The sequence below is a fragment of the Symphalangus syndactylus genome, chromosome 8 (assembly GCF_028878055.3).
Source record: "Symphalangus syndactylus isolate Jambi chromosome 8, NHGRI_mSymSyn1-v2.1_pri, whole genome shotgun sequence".
Taxonomy (NCBI): Eukaryota; Metazoa; Chordata; class Mammalia; order Primates; family Hylobatidae; genus Symphalangus; species Symphalangus syndactylus.
In genome coordinates, this window is record NC_072430.2 from 52,410,996 (window position 1) to 52,431,460 (window position 20,465).

The 20,465-nt window shown below is 53.7% G+C and overlaps 1 protein-coding gene across 3 annotated transcripts in view; it reads left to right on the plus strand.

Annotated features, from left to right (window-relative positions):
* SPTB (spectrin beta, erythrocytic) overlaps nucleotides 1–19,978 on the plus strand; it is a 133,575-nt gene extending 113,597 nt beyond the window's left edge. For 2 of the 3 annotated variants that reach the window (XM_055289100.2, XM_055289101.2), the window contains exons 33-36: nucleotides 12,560–12,816; nucleotides 16,126–16,299; nucleotides 16,584–16,626; nucleotides 16,806–19,978. In XM_055289100.2, coding sequence (XP_055145075.1) covers nucleotides 12,560–12,816; nucleotides 16,126–16,299; nucleotides 16,584–16,626; nucleotides 16,806–16,973 — 642 coding nt within the window. In that variant the 3' untranslated portion in view covers nucleotides 16,974–19,978. The remainder of the gene's footprint in view (nucleotides 1–12,559; nucleotides 12,817–16,125; nucleotides 16,300–16,583; nucleotides 16,627–16,805) is intronic. The other variant, XM_055289103.2, reaches the window with a different exon arrangement.
* Nucleotides 19,979–20,465: the final 487 nt, after the last annotated feature.

Consider the following 20,465-nt stretch of genomic DNA (forward strand, 5'->3'; position numbering starts at 1 on the left):
CACACACACCACACCCCCATACACACCTCACGCACACCCACACCCACATACACACTCAGACATACGCACACACAAATATGCACACACCACACCCACCCACATGCACACACACCACACACACACACACATCCACACACTCACACCCACACACACGTACACACACACCCCACACACATCCACATGCACACACAACCTCCCCCACACACACACATACATGCGAACACACACCACACCCCCACAGACACACACCCATACTCACACACACACCAACCACTTGGCTGTCCCATCCCACCTGCCCCACTTCAGGCATCTTCAGTGGTGAAGTGGGGGTACCCATCCTTGTAGGTGATTCTTTCCCCCTGTGCAGAGCCCTCTCCTCTTTCCACCGACCTGGCCTGAGGCCTGTGGGTCAGTGAGTCTGGATATGGAGCTGGTTCTGGGGCAAGAACAGACTTGAAGGAAGCCTGCAAAATTGAGGCGAATTCCAGGGCTTTGAGTAACAGAGGTCAGCCCCCCAACTTGTAGGAAAGGAGGATGAGCCAGAGGCCTGGCTCAAGGGACAGGGAGAACCCAACACAGCAGCTGCCAGAGGCCTAGGGCATGCGCCTCAGGACCTTACCTGGAGCAGGCCCCTTAGGACCCCCTGGGGTCTGTGCAGGGAGCCTGGGAGGCTGTCACCCAGGCTTAGGGAACTGCTCTCAGGAGCAGCTGACCGAGAGGAAAGCAAGAATTCAGCACACGGCTTGCATGGCTTCCCCCCGCATGTCCCCGCTGTGGCAGGCTGCACTGGGGCTCAAGGGAGCCACAGATCCTTCCTGCAGCCCACCTCTCCAGGTGCCCCGTGAGCCTGCCTGAACCTGGGGGTGAGGTTAGGAAGACTGGCATTCCAGATGGAAGTTTCTGGTACACCAGTCACCCCCAGAAACATGTACAGATAGTGAGGCCTCTCTTTTTCAGCCCTTCTCACCCTGAGACAGATGCCCTCCCCGACCCGCCACGTGCGCGCGCGCGCGCGCACACACACACACACACACACCCCTCTGTGGCCTCCAGCCTGGCCAGAGGTCTCCCTTTCCTAGCTGCACCAGCCCACCATGCCCAGCAGAGGGCACTGCTGGGCTCCTGCTGAAGGGTCTCTCCCAGAAGTTCCCTCCGAAGCTCCCGTCGTCGCATGTGGGGTCGCCTCCCTGTCTGTGGTGGACTGCGTCCCAGCCCCTTTTTCCCAGCAACAGCCCCTGCCGGAAGGAGAGCGAACTCTGGGGGCCCGGCACAGACTGTGAACACGGGCTGGGGCCATCCCTGTGCCCTGCCCCTGCCTGCTTCTGCCGTGCGTCCCTGTGTGTCTGCATGTGGCGGTGTCCTGGTGTGCGGGCTCCTCTGTGAGCACCAGAGCGACTCCATCCATTGTCTGTGTCGTGTGTGTCTGTGCAAATGTAATTACTTGTGCATCAGAGCCGCCTCCAGCCAACACCTGAATGTCACCGGGTTGGGGGGAATAAAACCTGTTTGGACCTGATGATCTCTTTGGGGGAAGAAGTGAGCCCACATTTGAGACGCTTTCCGGAGAGCCAGCCACTCCAGCAGATGGGAAGACTGGCCTGTGCCCGGTACCAGAAAGAAACCAGATGGTGACTCAAACGAACCACCAGACCCAAGGCCTCACGCACAGATTTCCTACTGCTGCTCCCTTCTGAGCCTTTTGTTAAGTTCTCATGAGGATCCACGAACCTCAGAGGGAGGGCCTAATACCCCATCCACCTTCGATGCGAGAAAGAGGAGGACAGAGCCTGTGGGAAAGCCCAACCTGGCTCTAGAAGGCTCCTCGCAAGCCCAGCGGCTGGTCCCTCCAGCCTGCCTGGGACTACCCCTTCACAGAACCGCAGGCCTCTCCCAGGGAGGGATGGCCAATGGCTGTGCCTCCCCTCGGGGATAGTCCTGGGGGAACGGTGGCTCTCCTGCTGGTCCTCTGTGTGTGGTCTGGTGTCGGTGCCCTACAGAATAGATCCATGCGGTGTTGCTTCATGTACAACCCCTCACTGTGCATGTCGGCTTCCTGCTGGGGGGAACTGATGGGAGTGGACCAGGCACCCCTGCTCCTGTCTGGACAGCTGCACACCACAGGGCGGCACCCCACGCCAGTCCTCCCCTTCCCCACGTGTGTGTGCACATGGTGACTGGAGCTGCCATCCCACACATCAGCCTCTTTCTCAAGCACATCACTGCACGGTCCCACCGCCTTCCCTCACCTCTTGCCTTTTCACATTAGAGCACGTTCTGGTAAAGGCCAATCCGTTCATACAGGTAAGTGCATGGGAGGCCAGGCAGAAGAAACAAGACCTCACTCACGAAAGACAAAACTGCTGGAGGGGAAGTCAGGACATCAGGGTTCTAGTCCTCAATTCTGTTGGAAACTTCCTGCATGATTTTAGATAAAAACCACCTAATCCCCTGAGTCTCCCCACTCTTATAAAGCCTTCTCTGGAGAATTACCAAAAGTCTGGAACATTCCTGTATGCCAGCAATTTAGCAAATTACAGGGAGGGGCTGGGAGAGGTGGTTTTCACCACTTTCCTCTTGCCTGGTGCTTAGTGCTGTGGTACTGGCTGGTCTCAGGTACCCACTGGTGTGAGACGGGAGATGGGAAAGAAGTAGTAAAGGGCAGGGGTGTTTGCCTTTGTCCCTGTGGGGGACTAGAGGTGGGGCTGCACCTCTGCTACGGTAAGGATAGTGCCCTGAAGGAGGCCCAGGTCCGCAAGGGAGCCCTCGGCAGTGGGCAGTCAGACCTGCTCCAGACTAAGCATCTCCCCTTCACCTGGGGCTGTGGCCCTGGGAAGGACTTGGGGGTGCTGCTGAGCATCCCCCACCTCCCAGGCTCTGGGTGCCTCAGAAGCCCCAGTGTAACGTGTGGTGAGAGGCTGTTTTCTCCTGGGAGAGAAGGAGGTGGATTGCATAGAGAAGAAATGGTACTGATGATGCTGCAAGTTCCCCTAGGCTAAAGGTCCCCAGTGCACAGCCCTGCGCATCTTCCTGTCCACTGTGCCTGATTCTGGTTTTGGGAAGTGAAGTGTGAACTGCTCTGAGAACTCCCTCAGCAGGGCTGCGGTGATGCCATGTGTAACGTCCCTGAAAGGGATTGGTGCTCCTAATCGCCTTTGCCAGGGCTCACTGTGTGGGATAAACATACCCTGCCTGCCTCCAAGCCCCAAGGCTAGATCTAGGCTGTAGTGCAGAGGGGACCCTGGGATGCCAGGTCACTCCAGAAAGCAGCTGCTGGGTGCCCCCTCATTGTCAGCCTTCTCGTCAGGAAGTCAGGGAAAGCTCTCTTCCCCAAGGGCAGCTCACAGATGCCGTTCTTGCGCGTGGCCTTCCAGCACTGCCTGTGCAGCCAGCAGCCCTGGAGAAAGGGACTGAGCATCTCGCTAGGGCTGAACATGGGAGCTGAGACTCCTAGGTCCCTTGCCTCTCCATTCCCATAGGATTAAAGGTTTATGTGGCTTCATGGAAGTAACCAGCACTTACGAACGTGAGGGGCTGAGCAGGCACTGGACTTGCAGCCAGGACCACCTCTTGGCCAGTGTCTGGCTGGCTCCAGCTGCTGCTGCCCCTTGGCAACCTGAGCACCTCCCCGAGCAGCAGCCTCCCTGGCAGGCAGCCAGGAGCTTTAATCAGCAGCCAGTGGTGGGGCTCTGACGTCCTTGGATGGAAGAGATGTGGGTGTGGAGACAGCAGCTGTGTTTCTTCTCGCCTGAACAAGCTCTCCCAGTCTTTCCTTCTCCTCCTGCTACTCTTTCAGACATTTTGCAGCGAATGCAAATCCTATGTTTGTTGGTAATAGGCAGACCCAGCTGGAAACAACGTCAGTTTTCCCCAAAACCTGGGCGTGTTCCTGTCTACCCAGTATGCCTGAGTCAGTGTGGCAGGGGTGTGTCTGCCTACACTCTGGCACTGTGCCTGGCTCCCTGGAGAAACCTGCTGTAGGCTCTTTCTGGACACCTGCCCGCTGCTGGGCATGTCCCTTTCTCCTTGCTGTGGTCAGATTTAATATTCCTGGCCCCTCTGCTCTGACAACTCTTCCTAAGTTCTTCCTTTCAAGCTGTGTTTCAGAACATCCTAGATACCGATGGCCTCAGTATCTAGGGAAGGACTTGGGGGTGCTGCTGAGCATCCCCCACCTCCTAGGCTCTGGGTGCCTCAGAAGCCCCAGTGTAACGTGTGGTGAGAGGCTGTTTTCTCCTGGGAGAGAAGGAGGTGGATTGCATGGAGAAGAAATGGTACTGATGATGCTGCAAGTCCCCCCAGGTTAAAGGTCCCCAGTGCACAGCCCTGCGCATCTTCCTGTCCACTGTGCCTGATTCTGGTTTTGGGAAGTGAAGTGTGAACTGCTCTGAGAACTCCCTCAGCAGGGCTGTGGTGATGCCATGTGTGACGTCCCTGAAACGGATTGGTGCTCCTAATCCCTTTAATGTTAACTGGAGACTCAGTTAACAGTGGAGGCATCTCAGAAATGGGTTCGAAGCGGACGACGTGACCACTGAGTGGCAGATCTGGATAGGGGAGTCAGTGTCTTCTAACTCTCTCTAATCTTTCAAATGCTGAGTGGCTGGCTCAGGGCCACTGAGCGACTAAGCAGCCAGCAGCTCCTTCAGGGCAGGGACCTGAAGAGGCCACACAGGTGGTGGGCATGGTGAAGACAGCTCCCGAGGAAGCCTCATTCTCTTCTCACGCCCTGGTGACAGTGAACCAGTTTTCTCCTCCCCTGCACACTGCCATTCCCCTTCCCCTCCATTCGCTTTACCGGGTGCTCTTCTGCCCTGCCTCCCTTCCTGTCATCTTGGCCAGGCCCCCCCGTTGCCATCTCAGACAGACAGCTGGACTCTGGGGTGCAGTGTTGCACTGGACTGCTCCCCCACCCCACTTCTCATAAGAGCCTTTCCCCATCCCTTGGCCTGCAATCCAGGGGACTCCTCACCATGCATCCCAGCCTCAGCTCCCTGCCCTGGCTCTTTCCCCCTGTTCAGCAACAGCCTCTGCTTTCTCCTTTAAGGCATCTGTCTCTGCCCACCTTAAGTTGCCATCTCTTCATCTCTTTGGGTGCCCTCAGCTCAACAAACCTTTTTCTTCTCTTGCAAACAACTGTCTTCTGAACAGCCTTTCCAACCCACCCAGTGACAGCCCTTCTCACCCAGAGGACAAGAGCTGAGATATCGGACATCGGGCGAGGGCAACACTTCTTGGCTGCCAGCTCCCCGCACCCCACAGTCACCAGCACTCTTTGGTTGCCTAAGGCATCTAGCAGGGGGGCTTGTTTGGCCCCAAGCCCCTCTTCCAGCTCTGGCGTGATTATGCTGCCTCTGTCAATCAGCCACGTGTTTTGTATAAGCCAGGATCATCTCATTTAGACTGTGAACCCCATCGGACAGGTGCTTTCCTCTGGAGTGAGGATACAGGTCTCCCCTCTTGCAGCAGGATTTAGTAAGAACACAGAGTTTGGTGCCAGACAGACCTGTGTCCTCAACATTCCTCACTAATGTGTGACTATGGACAGATCACTCACTCTGTATGACCCCCAGTTTCCCTCATTTGTAAACAGGGGTAATAACACTACCTGCCTTGCAGAGAGGCTGGGAGGATTGGAAGAGACAATGTAGGTAGAGCAGCTGGCACTGAGTAGGTGATCATTTAAGTCCCTTCATTTTTCTCCATCCCCCACCTCAGTCCTTCATCTCTTAAAAGCAGCATCCTTCATGTGAATTCTAACATGAATTCAGTCGTGGCATGATGCATCCCATTTCTGCAGTCAGTCTGTTTCTGCGGTGCATCCTCAGGCCCTGGTTCTCACTGGCGTTACCTTTAGAGAGAAGACCTTTTCGCCTGTGTTCTTTGCTTGTAAATGCATCCGGGTTCGCTGAGCATCTTCAGAACCTCTGAAAGACCCTGTGGTCCCGAGCCAGGTTGTGTTTCTCCTGGGAGCCTGAGGAGTTTGTCGTCTGTGTGCAGTCCCCGGCGCCACCTGCTGGCTGAGCCTGGACATACACCTTCACCTCCTTTGGCCTGGAGAAGACATTTATCAACCTGCCCATGTCCCTGGCCTGTTTTGCATATCCTCTGTGAAGACCCCAACCCCTGCCTCCCCGACCCAAGCCAGTTTCCTAGCAAGGCAGGACCCTAAAAAGTCAAGCTTACACAGACTCCTGCTTGACTTTGCAAGACTACAGAGACCCGGAGATGGCCATCCCCCACCCATTGGGAGTCTGCGGCCTCTCCGTTGGTTTGACCACAATCCTGTGAGACCCCAAAAGGCCTGTGCCCTCTTCTCCACTGATCCCTGTCAACCAGCAACCAATGCTGCTTGTCCCCTGCCCTCCTCTGATGTCACGATCCCACAGCCAGTACACACAGCTCCTCGGACACCTCCCCCTGCCTCTTCCCCAACCAGAGGACTAAAGGCAGTGCCTTCCCTTATTCAGCTCACTCCCCAATTCTCTTTCACCTCCACTTATGGTCTAGACTCCCTTGCTGCCCCCAGCTGGACACCCAGAATTTCTTCCAAGCAGCGGGACTCTCTTCCTTCAGAGTGTCCCCTGCTCTGGTGGGTGGCTGCCCTCAGTGGTACAGGGGGAATCTGCATCTTCCTGATGACCTGAGGACTCCAGCAGCAGCCCCTGCCTTACAGCACAGAGGTGGAAGGGAATCTCAGATCAGCTCCTCCATACACGGCACCTTTGGGCAGAACCTGCCGGTCCCTTAGTCACACCTCAGCCACATGAGTAGCCAGCATCGCCCCTCCTGGTGCTCTGTGTCCATAGATCTCACCTCCTGTCGGGTAAGGCAGTCCCCACCTCAGACCATGGCCTGCTTACAGGGGGGCAGCCTCACCTCATCCCCTCGTGTTAGCCCTGAGGCTAAGGGGAGGTGGGTCTTCCTGCCACACCATGCTGCTAGCCGACCCAGGGCCCACAGTTGGCATGGGTGGATGGTTCAGCTGGTCAGCTGGGAGGTCCTTGATGGATCTGGCCTAGAAAGAAGCAGGGCTGATTCAACAGGACCACAGGCCTCCCACTGCAGGTTCGCGGCAAAGGGGTCATGGATGGGTCCCTGCCCAGCTACTTGGCTCCCTGCCTTCCCACACCACCTGCGGTGCCCTTTCCAATCTGAGAGGCATTGTGTGGATAGGGAAGCAGGGCCATGGATTCTTGCCCCAGCTCTGCTACTAACTTGCTGTGTGCTCTAATCTCAGCCCGTCACTGAGCTTTGCTGGAACCCGGTTTTCCCATCTGAGATAGGAGGGGCTGAGTCCCATGACCCTAAGGCCTCTTTCCAGCTCTAGAATTCTGAGAATCTCTTTTCTCACATCAGCTTCATCTACCCCATCTCCAGCCTCCCCCACCCCCTTCCCTGATAAGGCCCCCGTTGTTGATTCTACCTACATACCCCTCCCAGAGAGGCATGGCTAGAAATGAAAGGCCCCGAGAAATTCCTTATCTCTTATGAATTGCAAAAGATCTTTACATACACATACACACTCACATGCTTGCAGGGCTGTGTCAGGCTCCCACCCCCCCCCCACCCCCTCCCCCTACCATGAGCAAGGAGCCTGCCGGCAGCATCTGGCCATCCCTCCAGCCTGCTCTCTGCTGTTTGTGCACTTTCCCTGGGCAGATGGGAACCCCAAGAGTAACTTTTTAAAAAATGGTTCTGCTTCAGAAAAGGATTTGACCTCTTGGGTATATATCTAGATACAATCTTCCTGGAAGTCTTTTCTTGACAAAGTTGTGAGCTCTTTGTAAAATCCACTTGTGAATTACCAGAGCCCTCCACTCAGCAGCACACTGTTGTCTTCAGCCGGACCTGGGGACCTCTGCCTTTGGCTTCTGGGGTCCCTCCACCTCAGTGCCCCACTCCAAGCATTGAGGCAGGGCCTCAGGCCGCTTCTGCACTGCCCTAAAGGGGTGGGGCCTCAGGCCTTCCTGCACTGCTTACCTGTTCACATGGCTTCCCCCTTCCTGTCTCAAGCGTCAGAATATTCCAACTGAAAATGGCCGAGAAAGGAGGGGCTGAGGCCTTGCCTGCCAATGGCTGAAATTCCCCTTCTCCATTTCTCAGTCCTGAGCATCCGCTACTCCAGGAACAAGAGGGTTTTTGAGATCCTTACACTAGCCCCAAGGGACACTGGCCACCATAATTGCTCAGCAAAGCCCCAGGGAGGCAGGGGTGGATAGGGAGGGGTGAAATATCATAAGAGAGCCAACATTTACAGACATGACCTCACTTTAAAAGGCTGCAAACCACCTGTGAAGTAGGTCATGGGCTCACTCCCACTAACTGAGTCAGGAAGGTTCTCTCCCTTCCCCCAAATGGAATTCCAGGGACTCACTCCAGGCCTGTCTGACCCAACACCTGAGAAGGGGTGGGCTTCTCAGGAGGCCCTCTGCTGTTGGTCCCGGATGAGAGAGCAGGAAGGGGGCTGAGGGAAGGGGCCAGCTCCCTCTGAGAGCTCATCGGTATCTGCTCACAGGGCCTTCTAGAAATCCCTGTCCTCTTTATCCCCTCATCTCAGCCCCTCTTGGTTCCTCCTCCTTGTCCCCTTCCAGGGAGTTGGCCAGCCTCCTGGGAGCTGAGGAGGGGAAGAAAGATTGTCCCCAAAGCCCCTTCCCCCTCTCTTGTACCCACCTTCATTACACCCCACCTTTCTCACCTGTGTCTGCTCCCCCCTCCCAGAGAGGAAGGGAAGCCCTGCCAAAGCCCAGTTCCTTCACCTCTCACCCTCATTCTTGGCCTTGGCCTTCAGGGTGGAGAGGACAAGATGCATTTTAAATTGTCTCTACAGGAGCAGTCGGGAACGCCAAAGAAATCTTTGCGTTTGGAGAGATTGGAAAACCCCCATTTTCCAAAGCCAACCTGTGACCTGGCCATATAATTTTTGATCGCACTGGCATGGCCTCTGAATGTCCCTGCCAAGGAATGTGGGCCAGGCACCCGTTAAGAGGAAACAGAAGAAAGGTGGGATTAAGTTGGGAGTCAGTCCTGGCAAAATCCGTCTCTATTTTCAGAGGACAGTTTTCTAAAGGAAGGAAAATGGAATGGAAGTATAGGAAGAAAATGTAGACACAGAGGTCTCTAGCAAAACCAATCCCAGGAGAGCAGAGGCTGGGTAAGAGGGGCAAACATGGCTGAGAGGCAAGCTTCCCTCCCTATATCTGCCATGGCTGCTTCTCTGAGACCCAAGGGCAGGGAGAGCACTGATGGTAGCAGGAGCAGCAGTACAGCCCATGTCCCCTCCTCTGGAACCTACTCCCGCCCCTCTTGGAGGAAAAGCAGGCCCCTCCCCACATGTATACCCAAGTCAGAGCACAGGATCCACAGAAAGACCCCAAGCCCAGGCTTCCAGTCCCATCCCTGCCTCTCCTGCTCTTCCTCCCTGTGACAGTGATGCAGGCAGGGCTTTGGGGCCTCCAGATCCTTGTGGCCAGTGCTGGCTCATTGCAGACACTCTAGGGTCCAAAGGCTGCCAGATGCATAGAAGAGTGGCCTGGCCACAACCCTCAGGGGCGCTAAGGTGGGAAAAGATGAACACCGTAAAGATGGGATAAAAGCACAGGTCTGTCCATTTTGGGAGTGCATGTTCCAAACTGCCTCCTATACCTATTAGCTTTGTTGTCACCAGGAAATGCAGAGTTCTCAATTCTTAGTCTTACTTGGGAGAATTCGGCCAAGAGACCAAGTAGTAATGGAAGCAAAAGGTTTACTGAAGGAAAATAAAGAGCAGGGATTGTATTTATTTATTTATTTTGTGACAGAGTCTCACTCTGTCACCCAGGCTGGAATGCAGTGGTGTGATCTCGGCTCACTGCAACCTCCACCTCCCGGGTTCAAGCGATTCTCCTGCCTCAGCCTCCCAAGTAGCTGGGACTACAGGCACGTGCCACCATGCCCAGCTAATTTTTTGTATTTTTAGTAGAGATGGGGTTTCACTGTGTTAGCCAGGATGGTCTCGATCTCCTGACCTCGTGATCCACCAAAGTGTTGGGATTACAGGCGTGAGCCACCGCACCTAGCCTGGGAGTTTATTGAAGTAGACTCCAAGAGAGGAGCCAGCGGGTCCACCTGGGAAGCAGCAGTATTCACAGCAAGAGTGAGGTAGCAGCAGAGACAGTACACTCTGAAAGATGAGGCAGAGCAAGCTGCTCGAAAGATGAGCCAGCAGCTCGAGAGTTCTGTCTTGCGGTTTTTATTAGGTCACACTCTCTTTAAGTTCCTGCCTCTGTCCCAAGTCTCCACCTTTGTCTAATTTCCTGCCTCTATCTTATGTCTCCATCTTTTCGCCCCACCTAGTTCCCGCCCCAGGTTTGTGGGACTCTCCCTTACTGTCAGCTGATGAACCTGCAGGGGCGGGTGTCGGATATGAATCCTACTGAATGGTGACGTTGCTAATTACTGCTACTCCAGGAAGGGTGTATATTGGTATTTATTGTACCTGCATATCTCGTAGGAATTTCTCCTTTGCCTTCTTTCCCTCCTTAGCATGCAGCTGGCTACATTCCCACAGGTTAACTGCAGAGTGATGACTGAGCATCTTAAGGGGTGTCTTGTGGCGTTCCTTCCTGTGTAGATATTTCCCCTCCTCTCTGCTTATATCTAGGGTGAATGTTTTGGGTGGTCTCTGGGGTGTGAGACTTTCCAGACTTCCCTTTCTCAGGGGTTCCCCCACCTGCTCATATCTATCTGCCTACTCTGGGCAGTAGGCATAGATAACCTTGGGCAAGTCACTTGACCTCTCTGAGCATTGGTTTTCTCATTACAGATCGAAAGCGTTAGGCTAAGTCAGTGGTTTCCAAACTTTCCCAGCCACCTAACCCTTTCTTTAAATGAAATCTTACTGGAACCCTAACATGTAACCTGTTTACTGAACAGTGCTAATTTGATGAGATACAAACATGATCAGTTTTATCTTTCTTGCAACCACTGCCTTCCAACGTCTCCATTGAGCCCCCCTTCCCATTCCTAAGGCCACCTCAGGCAGACCCTGGTCACTTTCAGTGGATAAAAAGTCTTCCCAGTTGTTTCAGTTTAAAGCTTCAATCTGATGTCCAACATGGGGCCCATATCCTCCCATTCTCCATCCTCTGTTTCGGGTTCGCCCCATGGTCTAAAGGACTCAGACCAGGGCGGAGAACATGGTCTGCTCTCTCCTGGCTCCTTCCCTCTCCTCCCCAGCACTCTTCTGGACCTCTGTCTTCAGCTGTTGGGGCAGTGAGGAGGGAGCAGAAAAAGGACTTCCTTTTCTGACCTCCTGGCTGAAGATGTCCTTGGTGCTTCAGGCATCCAGCTGCTTGGGGGCCTTCCTACCTCTTGCTGAAAGGTGTTTAGCAGTCAGGCCTTTGGGACAGGGTCCTGGCCAGATGGCTCCAGCGAGGCTGCCTTCCTTGGTGCTCCCTTGGCACGGAGGAGACCCACCCATTCTTGCCCCACCTGGCAATGGGAGGCCACCCCCTGCTGCCCCAATCTGTGCTGCCCTCTCTTTCTTCTGCCCCAACAGGCAAAAGGGCAGATCAGCAAGGTCTAGCATAAAGAGACGCCCAGCCAGGGAATGGCAGGTCAGCTTCCCCTTCTTGTGGGCACCTGTACGTCATACAGTGAGTGGCACCATTGGAAACCCCTCCCTTGACTTGGGCAAGGGCCAGGCATCCCCAAGTCTCCACAGGGAGGTGCAGGGAGGTAAAGACCACAGCAGTTCCCCAAGGCAGTGCGTCCTTACGAGGGGGATTCTCAACTCCTGCTGCGCATTAGATCCCATGAAATGCTCAGTAAGAGATACCAATGTGCCGACCCCCAGGGCCAGTTAACTCAGCATCTTGAGATGGAGCCTGAGAATGTTTGTTTTAAAAGCACCTGAGGCGATTGTGGAAGGCAGCCAGGGTTAGGAACCACTGCCCTGTCCAAAAAGTTCCCATCAAATGATGGAGAAAGGACCTGTTAGACCTGCTGATGGCCAGGGAGGGTCTGGGTTCTCCCTTTGTAAGGTGGCAGGGGCAGACTTAGGACCTGGTACCTTTAGTTTTAGGGCTTTAGGCACAATTTGAAAGTACCAGAAGAGTTCCCATTCAACATTCTACTATAAGTGGTTGTCAAACTTGTCTTAGCAGCAGAACTTTCCTCATATGAGTGTCTGGCTACAGCAAGGGGAGGGGCCAGAGCTTTGCCAGCAGCATTGGAACCTGCCCCCCCTCACACCCCTTTAATGAAATAATCACTCAGGTCCCTTTGGCTCACTCTGAGAACCTTCCGCTGCTATGTTACATTGGAGAGAGGGGGCCACCCTGCAGCTCTCTGAAGGGAGAATGGGGTGGAAATGGAGCCAGAAGCACAGGCAGAGTAGGGAAGCAAGTGGGCACCCATAGCAGGTTGTGGGAGAGCCAGGGTGGGCCAGGAGGTGGGAGTAGAAAGAAAGTAGGCTTGAGGGTGTGGGGAAGGTGGCTGCTGACCTCCCAGTTTTGCTGAGAACAGCCATCTTTAGGCCAGAGTCCCCAGAAAGTTGTGCTCCTCCCTATGCCCTGAGCAGGGGGAAGAAGAGGGAACATGGCCTCAGAACCTGCAGCAGCCACCACCGCCGGGGCAGCACGAGGATGGGCAGAAATCCGCTGGGGAAGAGAGGCCCGCCACAGAGCCCCTCTTTAAGGTCCTAGATACGCCTCTGAGCGAGGGTGATGAGCCCGCAACGCTGCTGGCCCCGCGGGACCATGGGCAGAGCGTGCAGATGGAAGGCTACCTGGGCCGCAAGCATGACCTGGAGGGTCCCAACAAGAAGGCTTCCAACAGGTGAGTGCAGGAGAGGCTGGGGCTGGCTGAGGGTAAGTTGGGCAGCTCCGAGGGATCTCTCTGCCAGCAGAGCCTTGGTGACAGGGGCATGTGCTGGGGGAGGGGTACCCTCTGCCTCGGCCTGTGAGAGCTCCTGGGCACCCCTCTGGGCCAGCCCCGAGGGCTACTTGGCATGATGGGAAAGCCCATCTCCAGTTCTGGTCCTGAATTCAAATCCTGTGTCTTCTTGCAAGTTACTCAACCTCTTTAAATCGGTTTCCCCATTTGGAAGGAGAGGATGATGAGAACAGTATGTCTTTTCACTACAGATACTGTTCCTGGCACACAGTAGGCACTTGGTGAACACTAGCTGTTATTATCCTATTATCCCAGGGCTAGGGATAGGTAGCTCTAAAGGTTAGGTAGGTCTTGGCACTAACAACATCCTTGTTCGAGCCCCACTTTTCACCAGTCTAGGCCTCGGTGTCCTCAGCTGTAAAATGGGAGTGATGGGGGTGGGGCATGGCCTAGTTGCACCCCAGAGGTCCCTTCCAGTGCTGTCATTTGGTGACTCTATGACCCCGAGAACTGACTCAAAGGCTGCGTCCTTTCCTGACCCTGAAACAGTCATGCCCTTGGGTTTGGTCTATCTAGGGCTGTCTCTGCCTGGGGCCCCCGGGGGCCTCCTCTTTCTAGCAGCAGTCCAGGGTCCCAGGAAAATAGGGCAGCACCAGGAGGTTGAAGCCAGCCGTATTCCCAGGGACAGCTGGAAGCATGAGCATGCAGGGTGTGTCTGGGGGACTCACGAAAGGGATTCCAAATTCCAAAAAGGAACCATTTGGGGGCCCAATTGCCCTGAAGAGGTTTATTTATTGCTTAAATGGAGAGTCTACCCGGAAAGGGGAAACTAACATTTACTGAGCATCTACTATGTGCCAGGCATTATGTTAGGACTGATAAAATCTTCACAACAATCCTGTGACATTGATGTTTCTATTTTCCGAGGGGAAATCAGAGTCTCGGAAAGGTTAAGTCATTTGTTCAAGGCAAGCTCTTTCTCCAAAGACCCAGCTCCTTCTTAGTAACTGCCTTTCTGCTAAAGGAAAGATCCCTGAGCGCGGAGTCAGAAATGGGCCTTCATAAAATGGCTTTGCAGCCAGCTCTGTATGGGTCAGTTTCTCTCTCTGACCTTCCAGAACTTCCTCCCTATGTGCCCTACTAGTTTCCCCACCTTCCTGCCCTCAAAAGTAAAGGAGGAGAAGAGGGAGAGGAGAGGAGGGAGACAGAGGGGAGGATGAAGAGGAGGAGGAAACAGAGTCTGTTGCTGTAGAAATGCAGCAACATGCTTCCCATGTGTGAGTGAAGCGGCCCGGGCTAACCCACCTGTTCAGTTATGAGTTTGATGCTCTCACCAAACATGCCAGTTGACATGAGCCCTATTTGTCTTTTTTTGTTTTGTTTTGTTTTAGAAGAGTCTCACTCTGTCACCCAGGCTGGAGTGAAGTGGCTCAATTTTGGCTCACTGCAACCTCTGCCTCCCAGGTTCAAGTGATTCTCCTGCCTCAGCCTCCTGAGTAGCTGGGATTACAGGCATGTGCCACCACGCCTGGCTAATTTTTTCTTTCCATTTTTAGTAAAGATGGGGTTTCACCGTGTTGGTCAGGCTGGTCTCGAACTCCTGACCTCATGATCCTCCCGCCTCAGCCTCCCAAAGTGCTAGGACTGCAGGTGTGAGCCACCACGCCCGGCCGACATGAGCCCTATTTGTAAAATTTGTTCCTTTAAAAAGTTTAGTATACTTGGCACATCCATCAAAACAAAAAACACTCACTGAAACAAAACCCTGTTCATTCCTTCACAGTTCTGTAGTGAGAATCAAATACACTAATGGATGTAGAAATACTGTAAAAAGTTAATTTTTTACTGTTGGTCTTAAGATGTAACAGTTCTACTTCTATAAGTGTACTTCAAGGTAAGATCAGTATTATAGGTACAGATTTATGTATGAGAATGTTCATCACATTGCTATTTAAATTACGGGCACATTTTCCAGTATTATAAGCTTCATCAATAAAGGGATTGATAGTCTTCCACATAGCTATTCAAAATTATTTTAAGAAACAAACATTTGAAGATATGGGCCGGGCATGGTGGCTCAGGACTGTAATCCCAGCACCTTGTGAGGCCGAGGTGGGTGGATCGCCTGAGGTCAGGAGTTTGAGACCAGCCTGGCCAACGTGGTGAAACCCCGTTCCTACTAAAAATATAAAAATTAGCCAGGTGTAGTGGCTTGCACCTGTAGTCCCAGCTACTCGGGAGGCTGAGACAAGAAAATCGCTTGAACCTGGGAGGCAGAGGTTGCAGAGAGCAGATTGCACCTGAGTCTAGCCTGAGTGACAGAGGCTCTGTCTAAAAATATATATATATATAAAATATATAAATACTATATATTATATTGTATATAATAAATGTTATATATAATTGCTACATCATATATAAAATATAATGTATAATACATAAAATATGTATTATATAATGTATAAAGTATAATGTATTATATAGTATATGATATATATGTAATATACATTATATATAATATATATTTATATATTTCATATATATTATATAATAAATATATAAAATATAAATAATATATAAATAAAAAGTATATATAAATATATATTATATATATATGCTTTTTTTTTTTGAGACAGAGTCTCATCTCTGTCACCCAGGCTGAAGTGCAGTGGCTTGATCTCAGCTCACTACAACCTCCACCTCCCAGGTTCAAGCGATTCTCCTGTCTCAGCCTCCTGAGTAGCTGAGACTGCAGGCATGCGCCACCAAGCCCAGCTAATTTTTGTATTTTTAGTAGACACAGGGTTTTACCATGTTTGCCAGGCTGGTCTTGAACTCCTGACCTCAGGCGGTCTGCCTGCCTTGGCCTCCCAAAGTGCTGGGATTACAAGTGTTAGCCATCGTGCCCGGCAAAAAAAAATATTTGAGGATATGGAGAAATACTCATGATTTAGTGTTATGCTTAGAAACAGGATATAAAATTGAATATATACATAACCCAGTTTTAGCTATCTGTGAATAGTAAAAAAAAAAAAAAAGTGAAAATGTGAAGACTAGAAGGAATACATAAAATGTTAATAATAGCTAATTTTTTGTAATGAAATTACATGCAGATGATTTTTTAACAATAAAACATGTTACTATGTATCAGAACAAACATGGTGTAATTTTTTTTAATGGTGAAGCTATAGGAATTGACTTTAGAGATGCCATATCAGGATGTGGGTGACCTGCCTGTCTGCATTTTTGCAGGTCCTGGAACAACCTGTACTGTGTGCTCAGGAACAGTGAGTTAACCTTCTACAAGGATGCCAAGAACCTGGCCCTGGGGATGCCCTACCATGGGGAGGAACCCCTGGCCCTGAGACATGCCATCTGTGAGATTGCTGCCAACTACAAGAAGAAGAAGCACGTCTTTAAGCTGAGGTGAGGCCTTCCTGGCCTTTGAAAGCTCGGGTTGATGGCTTGATTTGGCATTAGTGGCAAGGCAGAGGCCCTCTGTATGGGACCAGCTCCAGGCCTGAGCTGCTCCTCAGGGGTTTTTCAAATCAAAGAGGCTGATGGTCCAGACTTTGATCTCTCAGAAAGTGCTGGGCTGCCTGAGAGGGGTCTGGATGTTCAGCTCAGGGTATTGTGGGATCAGAGCCAGCCCTCTGCCCAGCGCCCCCTCCAGAGGTGTCTCCATGACAGGAAACCCTTTGTCCTCCTAGGCTGAGTAATGGCAGCGAGTGGCTCTTCCATGGCAAGGATGAGGTAAGCGCGGGCAGCCTAGCCCAGACCTGGCTAAGAAAGGGGTAGGTGGAGAACCCCAGGCCGCTTGCCCTGGAGGCCCCCTCAGAAGGGGCAGTCCCAAGAGTCCCCCCATTGTTGCCTGGCCCGGGAGGTTGGGGGCTATGGGCCTCCAGACTCCACCGTGACCCTCCGCCCCGCAGGAGGAGATGCTGTCCTGGCTGCAGGGCGTGAGCACCGCCATCAACGAGTCCCAGAGCATCCGCGTCAAGGCGCAGAGCCTGCCCCTGCCTTCCCTCTCCGGCCCCGACGCCAGCCTCGGCAAGAAGGACAAGGAGAAGAGATTCAGCTTCTTCCCCAAAAAGAAGTAGCGGGTGGGGCTGGCGGGCACGGCAGAGTCGGGAAGCGCAGAGACCGGGCAGCCCAGGCCTTGGCCTCCTCTCGCCGCCGCCCGCCTGTCGAATCGAGACGAGTCGAGTCGCGGGCCGGGCCCCTGGGCCCCACGCTGCACTGCAAAAGCTGCCTTCGCCCGCGCGTCCTGGGCCGACGCCCCCTCCATGCCCTCGCCCGCGCTGGCTCCGCTCCAGGGACAGGGGCTCCCAGCTCCTCTGGCGTCTTTGGGGCCTCCAGGCCTGGGGGCGGGAAACGGTTCTCTGAGGCACACACCCTCCTCTCCCACTCTCCTCCTGAGCCGAGGGTGCGCAGGCCCCTTACCCACAACCAAAAAAAAAGGAACTGGAGAAGGCTGATGGGGTTCCTCAAACGCTGCCCGTTCCTAAAGCAAGTCTTGCTTGGGGTCACCTCCCACCTGGTGGCAGCCAGGGAAAGGGGAAAGGAAGAAGACACTGGAAATGCATGGCCAGCTCCCTAGGGGCATGAGGAAGGAGCCTTCAGGTGGCCCACAAAGCCCTAGCTCTGGGCCAGGGGCTCTAGGGGTCTGAGGGGACCAGACTAGGTGCAGGGCCTTGGGTGCTGCCAGCCTCCTTCCCACTGGGCTTCCGCAGAACTGGGACTCTCACCTCAGGGGCAACCACATCCCTCCTCTCTGCTTCTCCCCCTAGATCAAAGGGTACCCTCCCACGGTTGGCAGGGCCTGGCTGAGTGCCTCCAGCACCCTTTGTGCCACCACAGGCGGTCCCAGGAGGGGCAGCAAGGTCAGACCATTCCTCATTGAAAACCGTGGCTAGGGCACAGGGCTCTGATCTGAAGGAGTGACAGGTATGTCACAACACTGCCTAAGGCTCTCCCCTCTCAATGCTGGGACCCTCCCCCAGTGCCACTGGCTGCCCAGTGGCAGCCAAACTAGCAATATCCAACAGACATAGGCCCCCTAGGGGACAGTGTGGGCCCCCAGATATAAGATGGATACCCCCGCACCTGCAGTAAAGCAGCCCAAAGCCAAATGCTCAACTGCATCCTGTCTGCAGCTGGGACTTTGTAGGGTAATGGCTAGGCAGACAGTAAAGTCGATCACCTATTGTCTCGGGGTGGCAGACGCAGCCATGTCTTGGTATCACCACCCATGTGACAGCTACCCCTGCACAACTGGGACAAATGTCAGGGCCAGAGCCATGAAGGTGTGGTACCCCTTGATCAGCTTCTCCAGGTCCTGGCCCCAGGTCTTGGCGGGGAGGGGGTCACATGAGTACAGAGGTCAAATATCTACCACCCTCCAGCCCTGAGCACCAGAAGCTCTGCAACCTATGTCCCCAGGAATGGCCTTCCCCTTGCTGCTCAGGTCATACTTCTGGAGGGAGAGAAAGCTCATTCCATAAGGATTTTCCCCACCACTCTACTCTGAAAGCAACACAGTTCTGGCCCAGTATCTAACTAGGGTTAGGTCCAAGAGAGGAGTCAAGTGGGTGGGGGCGGCAGTGGCAGCAGGCATTTTCCCCCAGGGAAACCATAAAGTCCCCAGGGCCTGCAGTCAGTTTCTATCACCTTCCCTGTGAGAAGGACCTTAGTTCCATGGAGATGAAGTGGGTGAGGTTCAGGTAGAAGCCACAGGGGCAGGCATCCAGAATGAGGCCCCCTGAGGAACCCTGAGTGCTGACCAGTGCCGGCAGAAATCAGTTCCACCCTGTGGCCCTGACACTATGTCAGGGTGACACCAACTGCAGCAGGCAGGAGCCACAGGAAGGAAGACGTCATCCGATGGAGCCTGATATCCCCAGGTTCCCGCCCTGGTGGGCAAGGTCTTCATTTGGCTTTGGTACATATGACCCTATACAGGGAACCTAGTGTATATCACTCACCAGCCTCTTTCTGTAGCTGGGGAAACCAAGGCAGTGAGGTGACTGCACTCACCTAGCAATAAAGTAGGCCTTTGGTGCACTTGCAAGCATGTCCTCCTCTGGGGCAGACGGCAGGTTCCTTGCTGAAGGGCAGATGGTGGCAAGCATCTCCCTCAACTGTTTCCCTGTGCCAGTCTTTAGGGAGCCAAGGGACAAGGGACCACCCACCCCCTTCCACGTGTGCCAAATCAGCACCTGAAGTGAGGCATTCCCAACAAGCAACTCCACAGACCCAAGAAAGGAAGGGCTCCAGTGGAAGAGCTAGCATCTCACCACCCCAGGTCCCCCGGCCTGGTCCAGGGCAGCCAGCTGCATGTGACCATTCTGTTGCCAGCTCCCCACACATCCCTCCTGTCACCCAGGCCCCAAGACATTCGACCAACTAGACTGAAACTGCAGGCATCCAGCTTTGGGAGACCCTGTGTGTGCCACACCAGGGCTAAGCTCTCCCAGTGCCCTGGCAAGGTCTTTTTTTTTCTCTCCTTATTCTACTTTACAGTGTTTTGACAGTATTCCCAAACTAGGTTGACAGCTCCAGTCCACACCAGCATACCAGGCTTCCTCCCCAGGGCAGTTTAGAGGAAGCTCCTTCTGGGCAAGGTCAGGCGGTCCTCCTTCCCTCTCTCCTTCCCCTTTGTCCCAGCCTCAACTGACTCTGGCTATGGGAGGTGTGGAGGGTCCTTGGGCTTCCCTCCCCAACCTGGCCTCCACTAACACCCCTAACAGGAGGCCCGTGGAAGGCTCAGCCTCTCCTCCACATCCCTCTTCCTTCCTGCCTATCAGAGGGAACCAGGGTCCCCTAGGCTGACCCTGAATCCTCTCCCTCCCTTCATGGGAGGGGGGCAGGAATCCAGAGGAGGATGAAGCCAGTGGGACCACATGGCTTGGTGGCTTGGACAAACAAGCTCAGGGAGGAAATGAGGCGGCAGTTGCAGAGGAATGCAACCCTGTTGGGCACAGACCATGCAATCTGGGGCTGGCCCTGGGGCCAGCTGGGTCCTGTCCTCCACCTGCTCAACCGTGCTTCCACCAACCAGAGGAAACCCATTTACTAGTTTTTCTAATAAATCAATAATGCTCCATATTTCTCTCAGTTTCTTATTTAACTAGCCTCCTCGCCCTTTGAACTGAGCCTAAGAGGGCTGGGCACCATGGAGACAGAGGGACAGCCAGATTCTCTAGCTTGTCCCTGGGAGTCTTACCGGACGACTGCAAGCACCTGGGTCCTGGGCTTCACCACAAACTCCAAGAAAAGCTTGCTCATTCATGCATTTGATCAACTTGAAGGCCTACTCTAGGACAAAAATCATTTCCAAGCAATGATCAGTCCAGGCCCCTCCCCACAGAGCTCAGGACAGATCTCAGCACTCGCTGGACCACAGAATCATCAGAATCTCTAAGCCTGGGATTCACCTCCAGAGGGCAGTTTCTGTTGCTCTAGGGAGATGGAATGTAAGCATTGCGTTTCCAAAAGGCTCCCCAGATGATTCCAATGGGCAGCCAGTGAGAACCACCAACCTAGTGCAAGGTTCCCAGGCATACCTAGATGGCTGTGTAAGGACTGCCTGG